General features: G+C 37.7%; 1 protein-coding gene across 1 annotated transcript in view; it reads right to left on the reverse strand.

Annotated features, from left to right (window-relative positions):
- Nucleotides 1–861: 861 nt before the first annotated feature.
- nucks1a (nuclear casein kinase and cyclin-dependent kinase substrate 1a) overlaps nt 862–19395 on the reverse strand; it is a 43702-nt gene continuing 25168 nt past the window's right edge. Inside the window, exons 4-8 of the mRNA XM_030134363.1 lie at nt 16113–16159; nt 15864–16016; nt 7693–7842; nt 7447–7599; nt 862–4675 (exon numbers count right to left, since the gene is read on the reverse strand). Of these exons, the coding sequence (XP_029990223.1) occupies nt 4425–4675; nt 7447–7599; nt 7693–7842; nt 15864–16016; nt 16113–16159 (754 nt within the window). The 3' untranslated portion in view covers nt 862–4424. The remainder of the gene's footprint in view (nt 4676–7446; nt 7600–7692; nt 7843–15863; nt 16017–16112; nt 16160–19395) is intronic.

Raw genomic sequence — 19395 nt, forward strand, 5'->3', positions numbered from 1 at the left:
TTTCCAACACTTGCTAATATTCCCTTCGCTCTTTCATCACAGCATGAGCACGCTCACAGCAGTTACATTCCAAGTATCCACTGTTGTGACTGTATCGGCCATTAGTCAATTAAAGGGTTCCGCCTGTCAATCATCACACTATACTTTTGATCAAAATTATTAAAAGTTTATATAATAATGCTTTTTTTCCCCCATATTTAATGTTTTAATGCCTCTGGACATTGAACTTAATGCTTTTTAATGCAATTTAAGGCCTTCATTTTCACAAAGTCTACTTAATGACTTAATGCTTTTTAACGACCTGCAGAAACCCGGGTAGACCATGTTCCAGATTTTCCTTCAACACTGCTTTTTTTTTTTCCTTTCCCTCATGACTATGGACAGTAAATTATGTCTAAACCCATTATAAAACAGATATCTTTGCATTAATAGCTGTTTTAAAAAAAAGCTACTTTAGAATGATTCATGTATTCTGATGAATATGTGAGCTTTGCATGTTTGTAGATAGTCTACTGCACCTCTAATGGACAAAAACTTGAAAAAAATTAGTGCATTTCATTTAACTTATTTACCGTTTCAGGTCTAAATAGAGTCTGGTGTCGCCATCAGTATCTGTTCAATACCAATGACAGAATGAAGTCTTGTATTATGCAGTGTTTTGTACGATATTAGCTGTGATTAAGGGAATGACATAATTTCAGGAGTTATCTGACTATAAAAATGCAGCTTGTTGTTGCAAACAGCTCCCCCCAGTGGCAGAGAATGAATACTGCATAGACATTAGTTAAAAAGTGAGACATTTTCCGTGTAAATGTACAGCACACAGAGCTCAACGTCACAAAACAAGTAGTTAAATCCGTATAAAAAGTAGGTTGCCTTTATTAGAAGCTGGGAAACCAAAACATTATCAACATCGTCGTTAATACTTTTTTTTTTGTAAGACCACAATATTGCCATTGCCAGCATCATCATCATCATCATCATCATCATCGCTTCGCACCTTTTTCCACAACATGCAAAAAGATTCAAGAGTTCAGCGTTCCTTTTTCCACACTACTGACAAAAAGCTTCTCCACTGCGTCTCCTGCAGGAATCACAAAGTTGGCTTACATTTACATTTGCCAGTACAACTGAAGGTATATATAGAAAACAAAGTCAAAACAGTACAACAGAAGAAATCAGAAATGGATGAAAACAAGGAGAAATTCACAGCCTTTTGCCATGTGCCTCCTGTGAATGAAGCCCTCGGTGCTGACAGTATCTGTTCCTACTGCGAACACAGCTTTTTTAGATTTGTACAAACACATTTATTTTTCCTTAAATTATCCAATCGTTCCTAAAATGACAGTTTAAGTTCGGGAGTCAATTTTTTTTTTCTCCTTCCGAGACCTGAACGTAGAAAAAACACACTAACCTGCTACTAAGGAGTCATAAAACAATCAAATGTGCTTCCGAACCAAAGACTAGGTTCATTTTGTGTCCTGACCTGTGAAAGTCCAGGACAGTTACTTTATATTGCAGCCTTGGGATTGATCAAAAGGAGGTGTTAAAAATTAATTTCCCAAGATCACAATACTATGGAGCCCCTAAAGGTGATACTTTATTTTCTTGTTCGAGCAAGAAAAACCTGTACAAACAAGACGAATTTGTTTATCTTCTTCGTACATGATTTTTTAGGGGCTCCGTACAATTCCAGCTTTTTGTTCTTTTTCTTTTTTTTTGTCTTTTTTGCTTTGACATCAAACACTGTTTATCACAAAAAGAAGGACAATCTCACAAGTGCTGCACCTGATCTCCAAATCACTAGTTTTGAGATCGTTTATGGCTTCGGATGGTCTGCTCGTCTTACAAATTGTGATTCTAAGCCAAACTTTTTCTTCTGTTTTTTTTTTTTTTTTGAGCTTGTAGCAGAGACCTAAACATGAGGACAGATTACATTCTCAGGCCTCCGAACGATGATATCAGAGCACTACTGAAACAGGAACTCAATGAAAATTAAGGCATTAATAGACAAATGAATGCCTAGAGCTGATCTCTGGGTATATATACGAAGATGGCCGCCTCGTCTTTTGAATCTTTTCTGAGCCTCGGTACGACTACACCCCTACATATATGGAATATCTCTAAATATGGGCAACAGAAAGCTCAGAGAAACAAAATTGACCATCGAGCAGATTGGACTGGGAGGGAGGAAAAGGGATTGGGGGGGGGCCTCAAAGAAAAAGACATGAGGGAGGGAAAAGGTGGGTAGGTGGGTGGGGGGGGTGACGGCCGGCCCCCTCGCAGGCCGGTCGTCAGGCAGAACAGACTGGATAGGGTCGGCTTTTTCTTTAAAATCAAGATACATTTTTATTTCTTTTCTTAAAAAACAAACATTACAAAAAAAATCTGAATAGAGAATTAGAACAATGAACCAACAGGAGAAAAACAACAATCATTTTTTTTTTGGACTCTCAAAAAAAAAAAAAAGGAAAAAAAAAAAAAAAAAGGAAAAAAAAAAAAACAGACATCTCTTCTTGCAATTCTTAAAAAAAAAAAAATAACAAAACAACAACAAAAAAGTTTAGGGTCGCCTGGCACAAAGGGTTGAGATGTTAAGATGCTGAGGCCATGCAGATGCAGGAAAAAGGGGCGGAGCCAGGTTTTTTTTTTTTCCTTTTCTCTTTTTGCTTCACGTAGCATAATTTAAAAGCCCAACGTACAATGGAAACCGCTTCACATGTGCAGCTTACGAGGAGGAAAAAACAAAAAAACAAAAAAAAAAAAGAAAATATACCCACACAAGAAACGTAAAAACACACAGCGACACCTCAGATAGTGAAATTCCTGCACACACTCAGCGCTGACCTGGCCCTCCTTCAGTCTACAGTATCAGAAAAAACAAGGAAAAGAAAAACACCCACTGATCGGTGGATGCAGGTGGAAAAACCTTCCAGAAAACAAACAAAACAAAAAAAACGCATTTGTTTCATCTCTTCAGCCCACAGAACAGACAGGCCGCGGACACAGTCTGCACCATTCTCAAGGAGAAAGTTTAGAAAGTGAATGAACCGTTTTCAGAACACAGACGCCCTGTAAAAACATGCTCCTTTATTTTTTTTTTAAGAAAGCACAAAGTACCAAAGAGAAGAAAAGAGGCTGCGGTCCTGTGTGTGCGCTCGCTGATTTCCCATTAGTAGAAAGACACGAAAAAGTCGGTTTCGGTGACGACTCGGGACGGATGTTCACTAACGGCACTGTCAGAATGTACACTAGAATACAGAAAATATACAGGAGCGTGCTCTAGTGTCATGACGAGAGTAGAAAAGAACCAGTACCACTTTACAAGCGTCGTGTTTCTTGTAAGCGACGTTTACGAAAAAAGGCAAAATTTGAGGAAAAAACCCCTCAATTTTGCATCGAACTTTAAGACAGGATACGTTTGGACATACTGAACGTTGAATTCGTGATGGCTCAGTGTCGCAAATATTCCCATAAGGCTGTTTGTAGTGATGAGTAGTGTCGTTATTCAGTTTCATCTGTGAAAAATCAGACGCTGTTCTTCTTCTTCATCTGTTTACGTCAGCAGCTATAGCGCCCCCTTCTGACGACGCCACGCCGCATCGTTTATTCGAAAACATCGCATAGTTTGCCTCGAAGTCGCCAGATATTTTGCAGAAACACAGCTGATGACAAACACCTTTGTAACGAGGTTGTAAATCATCAAAAATCCACAATAACGCAATAGTAAAAAAGGCCAAATCGCCAAAACTGCAGTTAAATTAACTGTTAAACCTCAGATCGCATTCCTTGGTTTTGTCCTCTCTCCATCAGCCAGCATTAAACCAGTCGACTTCATCTTTAATATAAGGCTCCTTTTTGCAGGTTATAAACAATAGTAACTAATTAGTAAAAGGTTTAACGTGCCGATTGAGAAAAAAGACAAGATAAAGCAACGCCAGCAAATAGTTGGATCTGAGATGCAACAGAACAGACGGTTAATAAGTAGTAACAAGATGAGAGCAGTGACCTGATACTGAGCCCTAAATCATTTGTGTATCACGACTTAATAACCGTTATCAAGGACAACCGATTAGTAAAGGTGTAGATATTAAAGGGTGGTTTTTATTGTAAAGTGGTACTCATAAAAGTAACGTGGGGGGTCGTGATGGGTGTAGCGGCAGAGCAGCAGCGGTGCTTCGAGGGGAGGGTGGGAAACAAACAAAACACAACGCGCACAAAAAAACAGAAGCACACCAAGTCCAAACCGTTGAGCCAGGCCACCAGGATGAGAAAAAAAAAAACCAACAAAACAAAGAAAGAAAAAAAAAAACAAAAAAAAAAAAAAAACTCTAAACGCAGAGCAACAAAAGAAAACAAAAAAATCTGAGAAGAGACAGAGAGAGAGACGTGGAGGATGGGCTTCGGCGGTGGCAGCGCATCGTCTAGTCTTCTCCAGAAGGCGCCTCCTCTTCCGAGCCGTCCTCCTCCTCTTCGTCCTCCTCCTCTTCCTCGCCGCCCGCCGCCTCCTTCTTCTTCTTGGGGGGCGGGGAGCTCTCCTTCTTCTCGGGCTCCTCCTCTTCCTCCTCCAGGGGGCTCTCGGGCTCGTCCTCCTCCTCCTCTTTGGGTGAGCTCTTCTCCAGGGCCTTGGCGCTGGGACGGCCCTTCCCCTTTCCTTTCACTGGGCTGGGGGTCACTGGGAGGGGAGGAGGGGAGGGGAAGGGTTGTCAAACTACACGTCTATGATGCATCTGATGGAATGGTTTTGACTTGGATTCACAGACGATCACTTCAAACGCTGATGCTGCGTCGACCTGATAACCTACCAGCCTTTATTATGTGTCCTGACTGCACTGTGACACACAAACTACTGTCATTATTAAACATATAAACCAGGGCTGTCCTACGCATTCTAGTTCAGGGGCCACGTACAGCCCAATGTGATCTCAAGTGGGCCGGACCAGTAAAATAATAACAATAAAAAAAGTGCAATTACACGATGAAAATGTTTACATATGGGTGCTTCTATGAAACTGGGTTCATTTTGGTATCGTTATAGACCCAATAATAAAAGTTAAATGTAGACATATTTCTCCCCAGGATGGACCTAATGATGACCTCAGATAAATGCAAAAAAAAATGTATACTCTTGCTCTGAGCCATCCCATAATTGATGAATTTTTAATCAAATATTTGGGCCAAAAATAGGACCCAAATATGGACATTAAAGCTACCTAGGTGTCAGTGCATTAGATCTGAAAACATGTCTGTAAATGGTCTTCTATAGACTATAAATAAAGACACTGTGTGAAATTTGATGAGCCCAGTGGTTTTTCTAATCCAGACATAAAGGTTTTTCATGAATCTCAGTCTCATTCCACGTTTGGTGTGGAACCATTGTGTCCACTGGTGTTACATGCAGAACCTGCCCATTTAAACACAAATAAATCGTGAGTGATTTTTCAACAGCGGTCATTTTTGTCAAACACTCTGCCTTGAATAATTAGTTCAATTCCAAAAATGTACTTGTGGGAGACTAAAAATATTTTCAAAAAAAATAGTAGCACGTAATTTTTGTCCTTTTTATTGTGTTACACATGGATTTTTGTATTAAAAAAATATTTTAAAATATAAAAATGCGTTTTATCTGAAAACTAGATTACCTTTTATCTCAGTAAATATTTATCTTTAAAATAGATTCAAAGTGCTTCCAAACTTGCTTCATAGCGTTAGTCTACATTTGGTGTGAATTTTTAGCCCCTATGTCTTGTTTTCAGGACCAGTTTCATAGAAACACCCAAATGTAAATATTTCCATGTAATTTTCCTTTTTTTTTAGTCTAAAACAAAAAAGAAAAACTTGGAACTGTTATATGATCATATTTTACTGATCACATTGATCTGTATCTGGCCCCTGAACTAAAATGATTTTAAAATCCTCAATTGGTAATATCTTCATTGTAATTTTTGTATTTTACAAATTCATTCCACAGGCCAGACTGGACCGTATTGGCGGGCTGTATAATTGACACCCCTATTCTATGTGCATCAGTTATACACTTTATATCGCACACTGTATGTTGTGTATGTGTTTTAAAATTAAAGTACGCTGCAAAAAGTGACATCTAATGTTTGACACCTGTGATACAAACACCCAGAACCATGTTTGTTAGTCTTAAAACACCTGTTACCTGTGGCCTCAGACTCTAATGCACCTGTGCAGATTACAAGAAGCACAAGCAGTGGACACTAGAGTCAACCAGACACCAGTGATATGGACACAGACTGTGCAACAGAAGTGGGTTAAAATCACCAGTGTTTTGAGATCTACTATTAAATCTGGAGTTTAGAATATTAGTGTTACGTTCTAGAGGTTTAAGAGCCAGAAATACGATATATTTGGACAAAAGGGGGAAGCTGGGGATTAGTGACATGAGAAACGCTTCCATTAACTTCATGAATAAACCACGGGTGGAAAACTCATTTTAGTTCAGGGCCATCAAGCCCAATGTAATCTCAAACAGGCCGGACTGGAAAAATAACATAATAACCGATAAATGATGAGAACTCAAAATTTTTCTCTTTGTTTGAGTGCGAAAAAGTAAAATTATATAATAAAAATGTTTATTTACAAATTATTCTTTCCCAGAAGAAATAAAAAAGTGAAATGAACATTCATGAACCACCTGCAATTTCTTAACAATATTACGCTTCATCTTATTATTTATATATGTAGATTATAACTGACAGATCACAGTGGATCTACAAATACACCAAATATTTGGTAACATGTTGCCTGTCTGAGCAGTTGGACACAGGAAATCAGAGAGTATGTATGTTGTACAAGTATGAATTAAATACTATACATGCAAAAAAAAAAAAAAAAAAGAAAAAAAGCCTGGTATAAAGCCTAAACCTGAAGGCCATACGAGGCTAAGGCCACCCAAGTCAAAAATAGCAGCATCTACTTTTTGTTCGGACATCGTTGCACTTCTTCCCACCCCTTTTCGGGCATGTACATGAAACTATTGAGCTGTTTTTCTGTTAAAGATTGTCTTGATTGTTGATTTTTGTATTATTATTATTATTTCTGTTTTACTTGTTCACGTATGTCAAATTTCATTGCATGTTCGGAATAAATCATTAAATCTAAAATTTAAATCTAAATCTAATATTTTTGTTGTGTTCTTACCCATTTTAAAGGATATTTCATTACAAAGCGAGCTGATAAGTTAATTAAAACCAGGCTTTACCTGTGACTTACTGTGTATCAAATGTGAAATATGTTTAGCTGCACTTTTCCAATACGATTTAAGACTCAATAAATATGTGTTTTTTGTTGTTGTTTTTTTTGTTTTTTTTTTACATTTTGACATCTCCTGATGCATGATCCACATCTCAAGGCTTTGTTTGGTTTTCCTTCACTTACAGTGTGAGGCGTCAGCAGCAGAGCGTGGGGTCGTCTCACCTGTGGCCTTTAGTCGGGGTTTGGGGGATTTCTTCTCCTTCTTGTCTGTCCGTCCCCGTCGAATCACCTTCTTGCCTCTCTTCTTGGAGTGACCGTAGTCGCTGTCATCATCGTCCTCCACCATGAAGTCCTCATCGCTGCCCGACTCGTCAGCTGCGAACACAGGTCAAGGGTTATCCGTTTAGCGCCGTGGTGCGGGACTAAAGAAATGAACCGGTGCTTTATGACTTTGGTTGTTGTACGTACGGTCCAGGTAGGATTCCTCTTGGTCTTCGTGCTCCTCGTCCTCGCTGCCTCCATCGCCCAGCAGGATCTCCCTCTGTTTGGACACCGCCTTGGAGGCCGCCTGGCGCACTGTACGCTTTCGACTCACTTCCCTGTCGTCATCACTGTCATCTACAAACACACACACACCCAATTTACACAATGCTCAACAACCCAAATGTTGCACTCACACACTCAGTGGGTTTAGATGATACTTTAACAAAAAAAAAACCAAACAAACCCAGAAATATTGTGTTATACAGGTGTTAACTCGACTAAAATTTAAAGGTAGGGTAGGAGATCCTGGATAACGATTCGAGCAAGCTACATTTTGAAAATACACAATCCAAACCCCTTTCTTCAGACTTCCCCCCCCCGAAGCCACGCCTCCAGAGTACCGGATTGTACTTGTAGAGGGGGGAGGGACAAATGGCAGTTGAGTTTGATACACATATCACCATTCAATCATTTCAATGGGCCAGTTAAAATGATTGGATGGTGTTTTTTTGGTCCTGTCCATTTCACAGGTGACTAAAATTTGTTATTTTTGTGTTAGAGCATTTAATTAATTGGTTGCAATCGGGGTGTGAAGGGGATTTTAAGAAATATAGTAAAAAATGCTCCAGGAAAACATCTCGTACCCTACCTTTAAGTTTTAAAGGAGTGACATTTTGCTTTTTTAAATGGAATTGTGCATTTTCAAACATTTCCCTGTGGTCTACATAAACTGTAAATGCTCTGCCTGTCTGAATTCTTCATTCATTCAACTCCACAGATCCATCTTCAAAGCTATTTCTGAGGAATGACACCAGAAAGGTGGTTTGGAGCACTGGCCCTTCAGGCCCCGCCCCCTCCAAGTTGCTGACCGTGCTGCTCTGTCCAGTTCAACCAACAACTGAATATTTTAGGTAATCAGCTCAAAGTTTGGACATATTTTCACTATGGATTACAACCACTGCTGCTGATAAACAGTTATGTCATACTCTGAGAAATGTTCATCGGAAGTCTGGACCTTATATGTACAAATGTTGTGACATAACTAGTTATAAAACGTAACAACTAAAGCAGGAATTAAAACAGGTTGTAGAAATCCACTGGATTTTTGCCAAAATGAATATAAAGATAGCTTTGCAGCAGCTGGAGGGTTCAAATTCAAACTGTATGAACTATTAGGGTCCAAATACACAAATAAATGAACCACAGACTAAGAACAGTGGGTTTAGAGACATATGACTTCCTTAATAGTCAGACTAAGAGACACAGATAATGCGACTGAAAGAACCCTGAACCTCCATTTACAGTCCGTGCATGTTGACTGGGTCGAAGACAACAGTCCACGTAAACAGTTCAGTTGTAGCTCGACTAAGCCGTGCATGTAAACGTACTGAGTGGAGCGCTTCATTATTCATCTGGTATGGAGTGATGCATCAACAGTGAGGAGCTTGTTCAAAACTTTATCCATTTGCTAAACTGGTCACATTTGAATTGATCGGTCTCAACTGATCAGGCGTATCCATCATCCCTCCATTTCCCAGAAGCCAAAGTGGCGCGTCAGAGAAATGAGGGGGATGTGGGAGGAATAAACACATGCGACGCTGCTGGTCTGCTGAGTTTTATGTGAAAGCATCAATGTCACCTCTCCCCGTCATTGCAGGACTCATTTAGGGAGGAACGCTGTCTGTCCTTCCAAAACATGGCAGACTCCCCCAGCGGACCGTCGTCTCTAGAATAAAGCATCTGGCAATACAGCGTGAAGCGGCACCACCTGTCTGAGCATTTCACTATTTTGTTCAGTAATGAGCTCAAACCAGACACGGGCAATCTATTTAACGCCTCATACTGAAGCTCCACAAACAGACTTCTGACGACTCGCAGCTTCGTACTCACTTCACTGCTGTTGTCAGATGCGTTGGGTTGGGTAGTGTTAGACTCATTCACTTCATTTTGGCACCGATTTATGGCAAATATGCAAAAAGGAAGTAGACAAGCTGCATCGAATTGGCCATAATCAGGGTTTTCTGAAGGCGTAGATGCGTGTTAGTTGGGACGGGGTTTCCAAAACAATTATTGACACAATTATTAACCCTTAGGGGTCTGAGCCTATTTTGGCCGTTTTTGAGTACATTTGATTTTGCCTTTATATACTATATAAAGAAATATTTACTATACCCGTGTTTGTTATCTTTTTTTTCAGCACAACTTCATCTATCTCATCTGCCTATTATTTTTTCCACTTTAACCTATTATATCAACACAAAAGGCCAAAAAACACAAAAAATATCTAATCTGTTTTGAAAAATTAATTTAATTTATTGCATAAATAACACAAAGATGCTTAATGAACCTTTTCAAAGTCTTTAAAAGTGAATATTGGTTCCAAATATTAGGTATATAAAATTAAAATTGTAATAAATTAAAACTATACTCAAATATTTGACATAAATGCATATCTTTACATAACAACCCCCCCACCCGGATTGAAGTCATCTTTTTTGTATTTGGGCCATATTATGGGTAGGATATTTGTGCCTTTATTATTCAATCCCAAAAAAAAAAATAACCCGTCAAGTAAAAAAAAAATATATATTTTCAATCAAAAAAATTTCACTTCAATCAAAAAAAAACTTCACTTCAAAGAAAAAAAGTATTTGAATGCAAAAAAATAAAAAATTGCAAAAAAAATAAAAAAAAATTTTGCATTCAAAAAAGTATTTGAATGCAAAAAAATATCTGAGACCCAAAAAATTACATCAGAACACATTTTTTCCTTCAACTGAAAAAAGTTTTGAAGTGTTTTTTTGTTTTGTTTTTTAAGTGTTCAAATGCAAATTTTTGAGTCTCAAATATTTTTTGCATTCAAACACTTTTTTTCTTTGATGGAAAAGGTTTTTTGATTGAAGTGAAGTTTTTGTTTAATTGAATTTTTTTGTTAAGGTGACTATTCTTTTGATTGAATAATAAAGAAACAAATCTACCTTCACAGGAAGCACAATCATAAAGTTGCATTTTGTGTTTGTAATTCTTGTTGTTAAAACGTATTCAATAATATTCTGATGGGATAAAATACACACAATACATTTTATGTATGACTGAACTCATTCAAGAGTTTACAAATATTTGTCGCACAACTATAGACTAATATCCATGCATTTCTATCATATGCACACGAATATTTTGACACCAACCTTACCACATAGTAAACTGGAGGAAACCCACATAATGAGGGCAGAACAGGCTCGACACCACATGACTCGTCATCATAACCATGGATTTAAATGTGGGCTGTGTGATGTTACAACACAAAAGTGTGACGCGTTTCATATTATGCTCTACTGTTTAGCTCATATCACACTCTTCATATCAATAACAGATTATTTGGATGATGCGTTGTGTTCTTTCACACAGACGGAAGAAAATTTACATGTAGGCAACACAAACAAACTGAGGTAATTGAACGTGACACAGCGGGTAATTCTGACTCCAACCAGGCGAGACAAAAGAGGAGCTCAGGTCTACTTCTGGTTTAAACAATTAAATTAGAGTGAGCAGCTTTTATTTGTGGAGTATAGCATTACCTCTGCCAAAGAGGTTATGCTTTTGTTAATGTCTGTCAGGACTAGTGTCGGGTGATTTGGTGAAAAAGGTATAAAATGGGGATTATTGTGAAGAATACTGTGATTTCAGTCCACAATCATAGTCTTCAGGAATAAAAGCACATATTACTGGTTATTTTGAAATGTGTATTTAAACCCTAAGATGTTTAACTCTATACAAACATACAACTTGAACCAGACAAAAATAAATTCATCAAAAGAATTAAGTATTTACCTTCTACACAGTTCACCTGAATGCAGACACACATCAGATCTTTAAACTGCACAGACTGATGTTTGATTTATGCAGTTCTAGTCTGGAGGATCACATTAAGACTACCTAGATGAGTTTAATCAAACTGGGTAGAAGACATGGCTATGAAACAAATAACTTCAGCTAATACATAATGTTATAAAGATGTGTATAAATAAAGAGAAACAGAACTTTCCACATGGTCATTTTATCATTAAATCATTGAATTTACACATATACATTTATACATAGGTATGAGTGGAAAACTTCTATTACTTGTTAAACCCTGGGCCATTTATTTCCTGTTGGAATCAATTCAATGGAACACAAAACAATGGATTAGCTGACAGCAGAAGCTTCATTCATATAAAACCAAGTTAGTCAAAAAATAGCTTAACACATAGGGCTGGGCGATATCTCTTATCGAAACTGATGCTGCCCGTGCTGCAGGTGGTGACAACATTGAACACTTGTAAAACAGGAAATAAAAACTGATTGCGAGTAGAATACTTGTGACTTGGCTGGAGTTTTCTATTGCTTTTCCTTTTTAAAATATTGTGAAATCGATTCATTCTTTTTGAATAACCCTGTAATCAAGGCCGCGAACCGAAAGCATTTGGTACAAACAAGTGCATTGTTACAACCCTACTTTTAACCTGGTCGCCCGAGTTCTGTCACATTTTCTGAGGGAACACTCCTTATCTCCCGCTGCAGCCCAAACATTAGCGTGTGCTGCCGCTGCTTTTACGTCTGTGCTGTGTGGGTCAACCTAACATGACGTGGCTCTAGCGTGATTGGTTCGGTGCAGCGCTACTTAATTATGAATGACTGTTCTTATGTCTGTCAAAACGACATGAATGAATGAATTCTATCGAAATTATGTCAAGCATATCTCATATTTCTATCAAGGAAAACAATAATAATAATAATAATAATAATAATAATAATGGATTGGATTTCTACAGCGCTTTTCTAGACACCCAAAGCGCTTTACATTATTAACCCATTATTCATTTGCTCTCACATTCACACTCTGGTGGTGGTAAACTACATCTGTATCCACAACTGCCCTGGGACAGGCTGACAGAAGCGTGGCTGCCAATTTGCGCCTACGGCCCCTCCGACCACCACCAAACATTCATACACCAGTGTGAGTGGCACTGGAGGCAAGGAGGGTGAAGTGTCTTGCCCAAGGACACAGCGGACTGACTAGGACAGAGCGGGATTCGAACTGCCAACCCTTCAGCTATTGGACAACCCGCTCTACCACCTGAGCCACAGCCACCCCTAAAGTAAAAAGTTATTTTGCGATATATATATATATATATATATATATATATATATATATATATATATATATGTATGTCGAGGCCCAAAACGGAATCTGTCCTGATTCAGAATCGGGCCGGCCCAGAATGGAATTCTATTCTAGGCCAGCCTAGAATGGAATCTCTATAGGATTCCATTCTGGGCCAGCCCAGAATGGGCTCATTTTACAACCTTTGTTTCTCACCAATCTAAGATCTACCCTCACATAGAAACACTGAAAATGTCCAACATGTCCTTTCTTGATGTGCTCTGCTACAAATTATATAGCCAGAGCAACAAAAACAGGACCCCCCCAAGCTTCTACGAGTTAAATGTATGACTTTTTAATACCACTTAAGAGTGAAATTTAATGGAATCCTAACTCAACCTGGCCCAGAATGGAATTCCATTCTGGCCCGATTCTGAATTGCGACAGATTCCGTTTTGGGCCTCGACATATATATAGTTATCATTTTATCGCCCAGCCCTATTAATACGTTATCATCGCTTCATATTGTGACCTTTATTTTTACTCTTCTTTGTCTCACTCAGTGAGTGTTAGCAGCAGAGAAATAATACTTGTACTATTGGATCTGCTTAGCGCTACAAAATTTGTCTATTTTATTAAATTATTCATGACATACGCTGGTCTTGGTATGTTCGCTTCTTTTTGATATTTGCCCACATAAATGCTTGTTATTTGAGTTGCATTCTGTTTTGACTGATATTCTTCTGGTTATGTGGATGTATAGAATGTGTACATTATATTGCCACAAGCATCACATAGCATTACCATGGCAACGCAGACAGAACTGTGGCCAGGCTCAGGATATGACCTGGTTGTATCATGCTGCCTTAGTATATTATAAACTCTCATTTATGCAAAACACAGAACAAATGGGAGTCAAAACGCTCTTAAACAGATGCATTTAAACATTTGAGGTCAAACGTGTTGGTTCAGGCTCCAGTTCAGAACTCAATTCATTCGGTAAAAGACAAACATCTCATTTTACAACCTTTGTTTCTCACCAATCTAAGATCTACCCTCACATAGAAACACTGAAAATGTCCAACATGTCCTTTCTTGATGTGCTCTGCTACAAATTATATAGCCAGAGCAACAAAAACAGGGTCCCCCCGGGCTTCTACGAGTTATATTTATGACTTTTTAATATCACTTAAGAGTGAAATTTAATGCCAGCTTCACGGCCATACTGGCTAGAATATGAAGGACATAATGGAAAATCAGTAAGGATTGTAAACCTTTGCTTTACTCCTTCGGCCACAAAAATTCTAAGTATACGAGTAGCGGTCCGAGAAGGGTTTCAGGATCCAAACCACCCCTGTCCGGAGAGATGGTGCATTTCCCTTCTTGATGACTGATATATAAGACATTCTATGACTGTGGGTCTAAAACAATACACGACAATTCAATCCACAAAATATTTTAGACACTGCCTCAATTTAATCCTGACAAATGACAAGTTACAAGTGTTTACATCGGTAATATTTCCTAATTGTTATCGGATAATGCCCCTTCTCTGTGGATATTCTGTGTGTAAATATACATTCTGTACATATACTGTATATTTTGTAATTATCCCATTTGCACTACTACTGTACATAGTAGATATTCAGGTAGACATACACTATATAGCATTCATACCACACTTCCTGTATACACTGTATAATATGTAAAATACGATATCATATGCCATTTTATTTTGTAACATATAATATTTAATCACTGCTTAAGCACTTCTGGTTAGATGCAGACTGCATTTTGTTGCTTTGTACTTGTGACATGTGCAATGACAAGTTGAATCAAATAAAATATCAGAGGTTAGTAGCCCTCTCATTCTGACTGAGGTGGCTGTTAATTCTATAGGGATATCTGAAAAAGAATCCAATGTCACTGCAGTAACAACACAGTTAGAATAAAAGTATTTATTACATGACTATTGTACCTGCCTTTAAACTCTGGCTCTTTAGCCTCTGACTCCCTATGGCACAGGTGTCAATCATGTGGCCCGTGAGCCAAAACCAGCCCACCAAAAAAACGGATATTGACGAATGTTACAACAAGAGAAGAAGAAAAGTTTTAAATGAAACATGGCATGGTATGTGTGGACACACAAGGAAACTAGGGGTGTGTATTGGCAAGAATCTGGCGATACAATACAAATCACAACAGTAGGATCACGGTACGATATATGATGGTACTGTTAAAAAGGCAATTTTTAGTTTTCTTTTTTTTTAAAATGATTATTTCCTTGAAGAATTGAATTACACCAGAAATACACACAAATACTAAACGTATTTTTATTTGATCAGAACAGGATCTAATATTATATCACAAAATGTTCCTGCGTTAAAACTTAAATTCTGTTTTACAGACATTACAGTTTAAGATCCTGTTCAAATGTTCATATTCTATTAGTTCAGCTATAACATCAGAACATTATTTTTGTGCAATCCCAACAGAGGAACTAACATAATTCAATAAGAGTGTTAAATAATAATAAATAAAATATAAACAAAAAAGAAAAACAAAACTGAACCTCCACAATATCTGCATTTGAATAAATACCTAAAAATATCGATACAGTACTTTTTTAATATCGATACAGTATTGTGAAATGAAATATCACGATATATTGCAGAACTGATATTTTCTTACACCCCTAGAGGAAACCCAATCATTTTTTAATTTAGTACGGGATAGATGGGTAATATATAATAATAATAATGATCGCTTCTGTAAATCAAAAAAATTTTTACATTTGTCAGCATGTTTATGGAATGACTTCTCGTAAATAAACTAATCATCACATTTGTGATTTAATGGAAAAACCGACATTACGCACTTCTGTTTTTTCAACTTTAGTAAAGTTTTGCGCAGATGTCCGATGGAAAAGGGACTATTGGGTTTGGCGCTGGCTGTTGGTCTAATCTCCTAAACAATGCGTCAAAAGAGCGAGTAGCACATGGACCGTTACCTGCAGCCCGTTTCCTCTTCGGCGTCCTCTTGGTGGGCTTCTCCACCTTGGCTTTTTTTCCCTTTTTTCCTCGTTTTTCTTCATAGTCACTTCCTCCGTCTTCGTCCTCCTCCTCTCCGAAGTCATTATCTTCTTCATCGCTGCCAAAGTCATCTGCAGCCGTATATAAAGGAGAGCCGGTGAGCCAGCTGTTTCGCACGACGTCAGAGCAAAACCTTTTCGTCTTAATCAGACAGAAGACACACTTACCTGCTGAGTCATTTTTGGGTTTGGTGAGCTTCTCATCAGAGTCCTCACTGGAGGCGAGAAACGAGGAGAGAGAATATTAGCGATGGGAGCTAACGTCAAATCAAGCATCTTCTATTTGCAAAATTTCAGGAGTTTGGCGTGATAATAAGCACGTTTCAGTAAGCAGCAAATACACAAAGCGGTATAATTACACTCATGCCAGTTAAGTGTTGTCGAACTGCTGGCTTTACTATGATGGTGAATCTGGCGTTGAACCTGCTCATTGACTAAGATGAAGTGAATGCAGCATCCTCCCACTCACTGATGTGTCAGCTCTGTCTCACTCAGCTTCAGCACACTTGGCCTCCTTCTCTTCATGGATTTCATTTTCAGTCTCTTTCCCTTTTCTCTCGTCAATTAAGACCACCCTGCACCAAGTCTGAACCCCTTTACTCTGGGTTCGTACACATTTTTCAAGGTCAAATTCAAGCCCTTATAAGGGTCATTTTCACATTTTTCCAGCAATTTTATACACAATTTACACTTAGGATTTTTTTTCCCACTTTTTATGCAAATGATGTACATTGTATTATGCTTTAAACACCTAAAATTATGTTTCATAATGGCAAAAAAGTTTACAAATTAAAAGAGAACAGAAAAACTTGGTGTTTGAGCATTCTTCTGAGCACCAAGCCAAAGATTAAGAAAAAAATGTACCTGGCGTCGACCTGAGAACACCTGCCAATTTATTTTTTTGACAAAGTTTTTTTTTTCAAAATCTGTCAACTTTCTGCAAGTAGCTTTGGCTTGAAATCTAACCTGGCAGAGTTAAAATTAAAAATAAATAAATAAATCACAACACAGAGTTAGAATTGCAAACATTTTCAAGCACTTCAACTACAATCCAAGCACTTTCCTGACCTTGAAAACACAACATTGCAATTCAAGCATTTTCAATGACCTGTATGAACCCTGCTTACTCCCACGATGCACCTGAGCCTTGACATAACAACAGGCCTATTGCCTCATGTGGATCCAGCTCAACCCTGCTATGTTGTTTACAAAGACAAGTCCCGCCCCTTTCCACTGAGCCACATGGGACCAAACCTCAGAAAATATATGAATGACTATAAATGGTGAGAGATAAATCTACTGAAAAATTTGCACATGTTTGTATATTTAAAAGACACTGCTGTAACTTATGGTGTAATCCTGTGATTGCACTACATTATTAAGTTTTTAATATGCACAGGGTTCCTACAAGTTAAATTTAAGACCTTTATGAGACTACTCAGAACAGAATCTAATGCCCTTGACCATACAAAGTTAGCTTTCTTGGGCGACGTGCACGTGACTAACAGCTGCATGTGTGTTGGGCTGAATGTTCGATGATCATTTCTCACCGGGGGCTGCAACGTTCACAATAATTGGTTCCTAATTTCAATATAAATTGTCAGGTTGGAACAGGTGGAACTGAGCAGAACGATACTTTCTTTGAAGCTTAGACATTTCCTAAACACATTTAAACACAATATAGTGAACAAGTTTATGGCAACATAACTTAAGTCGTACCATGTGAAATGTAATATCTTTTAAAGACATTTTAAGGTATTAAATGCAGATTTATAAATTCAAGACTTAAGACTTTTTAAGACACCACAGGAACCCTGTATGTGCCTATTATTTTTTAGAGAGAACCATGGATGATTTTTTAAATCTGTACTGCATCCTTGGTGTATGCAGAATGACAAAGAAATCCTGATGTTGAAGATAATTTTACTAGTCAAATGTGAGCAGAAGACGACAACAGGATGTTTGAATCTACAAGACTACATATAACAAATGAAATCCAATAATGGGCTGAAACGTCTGAAACAGGGTGTTAACCCCACAAACATAATAAACCACAAACATAATAAAAATTTACAGCTTTTATCATAATAATCCCACAAATGTAATAACAGTCGCCTACCACAAGCGAAATACCTAATTTTTCCAGTGTGCTCCTACCTTCTCGATTGTTATAATCTTATCCAGACATTTTATTTACATGGTTCAGACATAGGTTTCTATTAAACTTAATGAGAATAAAAAATATCCAGTTCATACTGAAGCTTTTATAACAAAACCTTTACAACATTTTTGCCCATTCTGTTTTGTTCTTCCACTTGTATTTATAATTAAACACCTATCAATCTCGAATTAGTACCATGTGATGTAACTGCAACATCTGATCATTCTAAAAAGGCAAGTATCCAAAGGACAGAATAAATGAGAAGAAAAAGAAAGATGAATGAATATTCATGCACGCATTACTTAAATGTATATGATGTACTAATTTATTACATTTGTGGGAAGTTATTACAATTTTGGGAACTGAAGATTTTTGCTGTTCCACAAATGTAATTCTCACCAAAAAATAAATAAATAAATTATGTTATTCTCTAAAATTATTACGTTTGTGGGAAATGAGGTATTACGTTTATGGTGGGCAACTATTATCATGTTTGTGGGATTATTACGTTAAAAGCTGCAAATTTTTATTACATTTGCGGTTTATTATGTTTGTGGGGTTAACATAGGGTTTTTCCTATTATACCATTTCTGCAGAGCATGTAAATGTGTCAGATCTGATTGTTACAATGGTCTAATTCAATTTTATAATTTTTATGGTCGTGTAAGCAGGCTCAATGATGCACCTACATTGTGTCTTTTCCTGTTGTATGTATGTGCATCACATGGTTAAATGCCGTTTTTTGCTGTTCTTTGCTCAATAGTTACTTAGCTGTGGCTTAAACGTACTGCATATTACCCAGCAGCCACTTCTAAGCCATGCTAAAAATCTTTACTTTATAACCACAACATCAGCTGATATAATAGAGGACAGAGATGAATGCCCCTAAAAATCAAATAATCAACTACTTCTTACATAGTGTTTTTAATTTGAAGTTCCCGTCACTATTAAAGAGTCGATACTGGATCAATAGCTGCCGTCTGTATCAGTTCGGCGCAGTCTTACTTACGGTCAAACCCTGCTTCAGTGTTTAAGTGTTTTTCTACAGAAGCCTCTGACTTTTATCAGCTCCCATCAGTGAGTCGTGCCTTCCAGCAGGCGATTATAATTAACCTCTTTATCAGGAACTTATCCTGCCTTCACATGCTATGGGAATGATGGTAAATGCTAGATTTAAATGCTAAATTGCACATGAACGCACCCACACGCTGTTTTTTTTTCTACTGGAGAACTGGGGAAAAAATTTTATTCAGGAGCTGCTGAGATGAAAATAACCTTTGAAAAATGGCG

This window comes from Sphaeramia orbicularis, chromosome 5 (assembly GCF_902148855.1).
Source record: "Sphaeramia orbicularis chromosome 5, fSphaOr1.1, whole genome shotgun sequence".
Classification (NCBI taxonomy): domain Eukaryota; kingdom Metazoa; phylum Chordata; class Actinopteri; order Kurtiformes; family Apogonidae; genus Sphaeramia; species Sphaeramia orbicularis.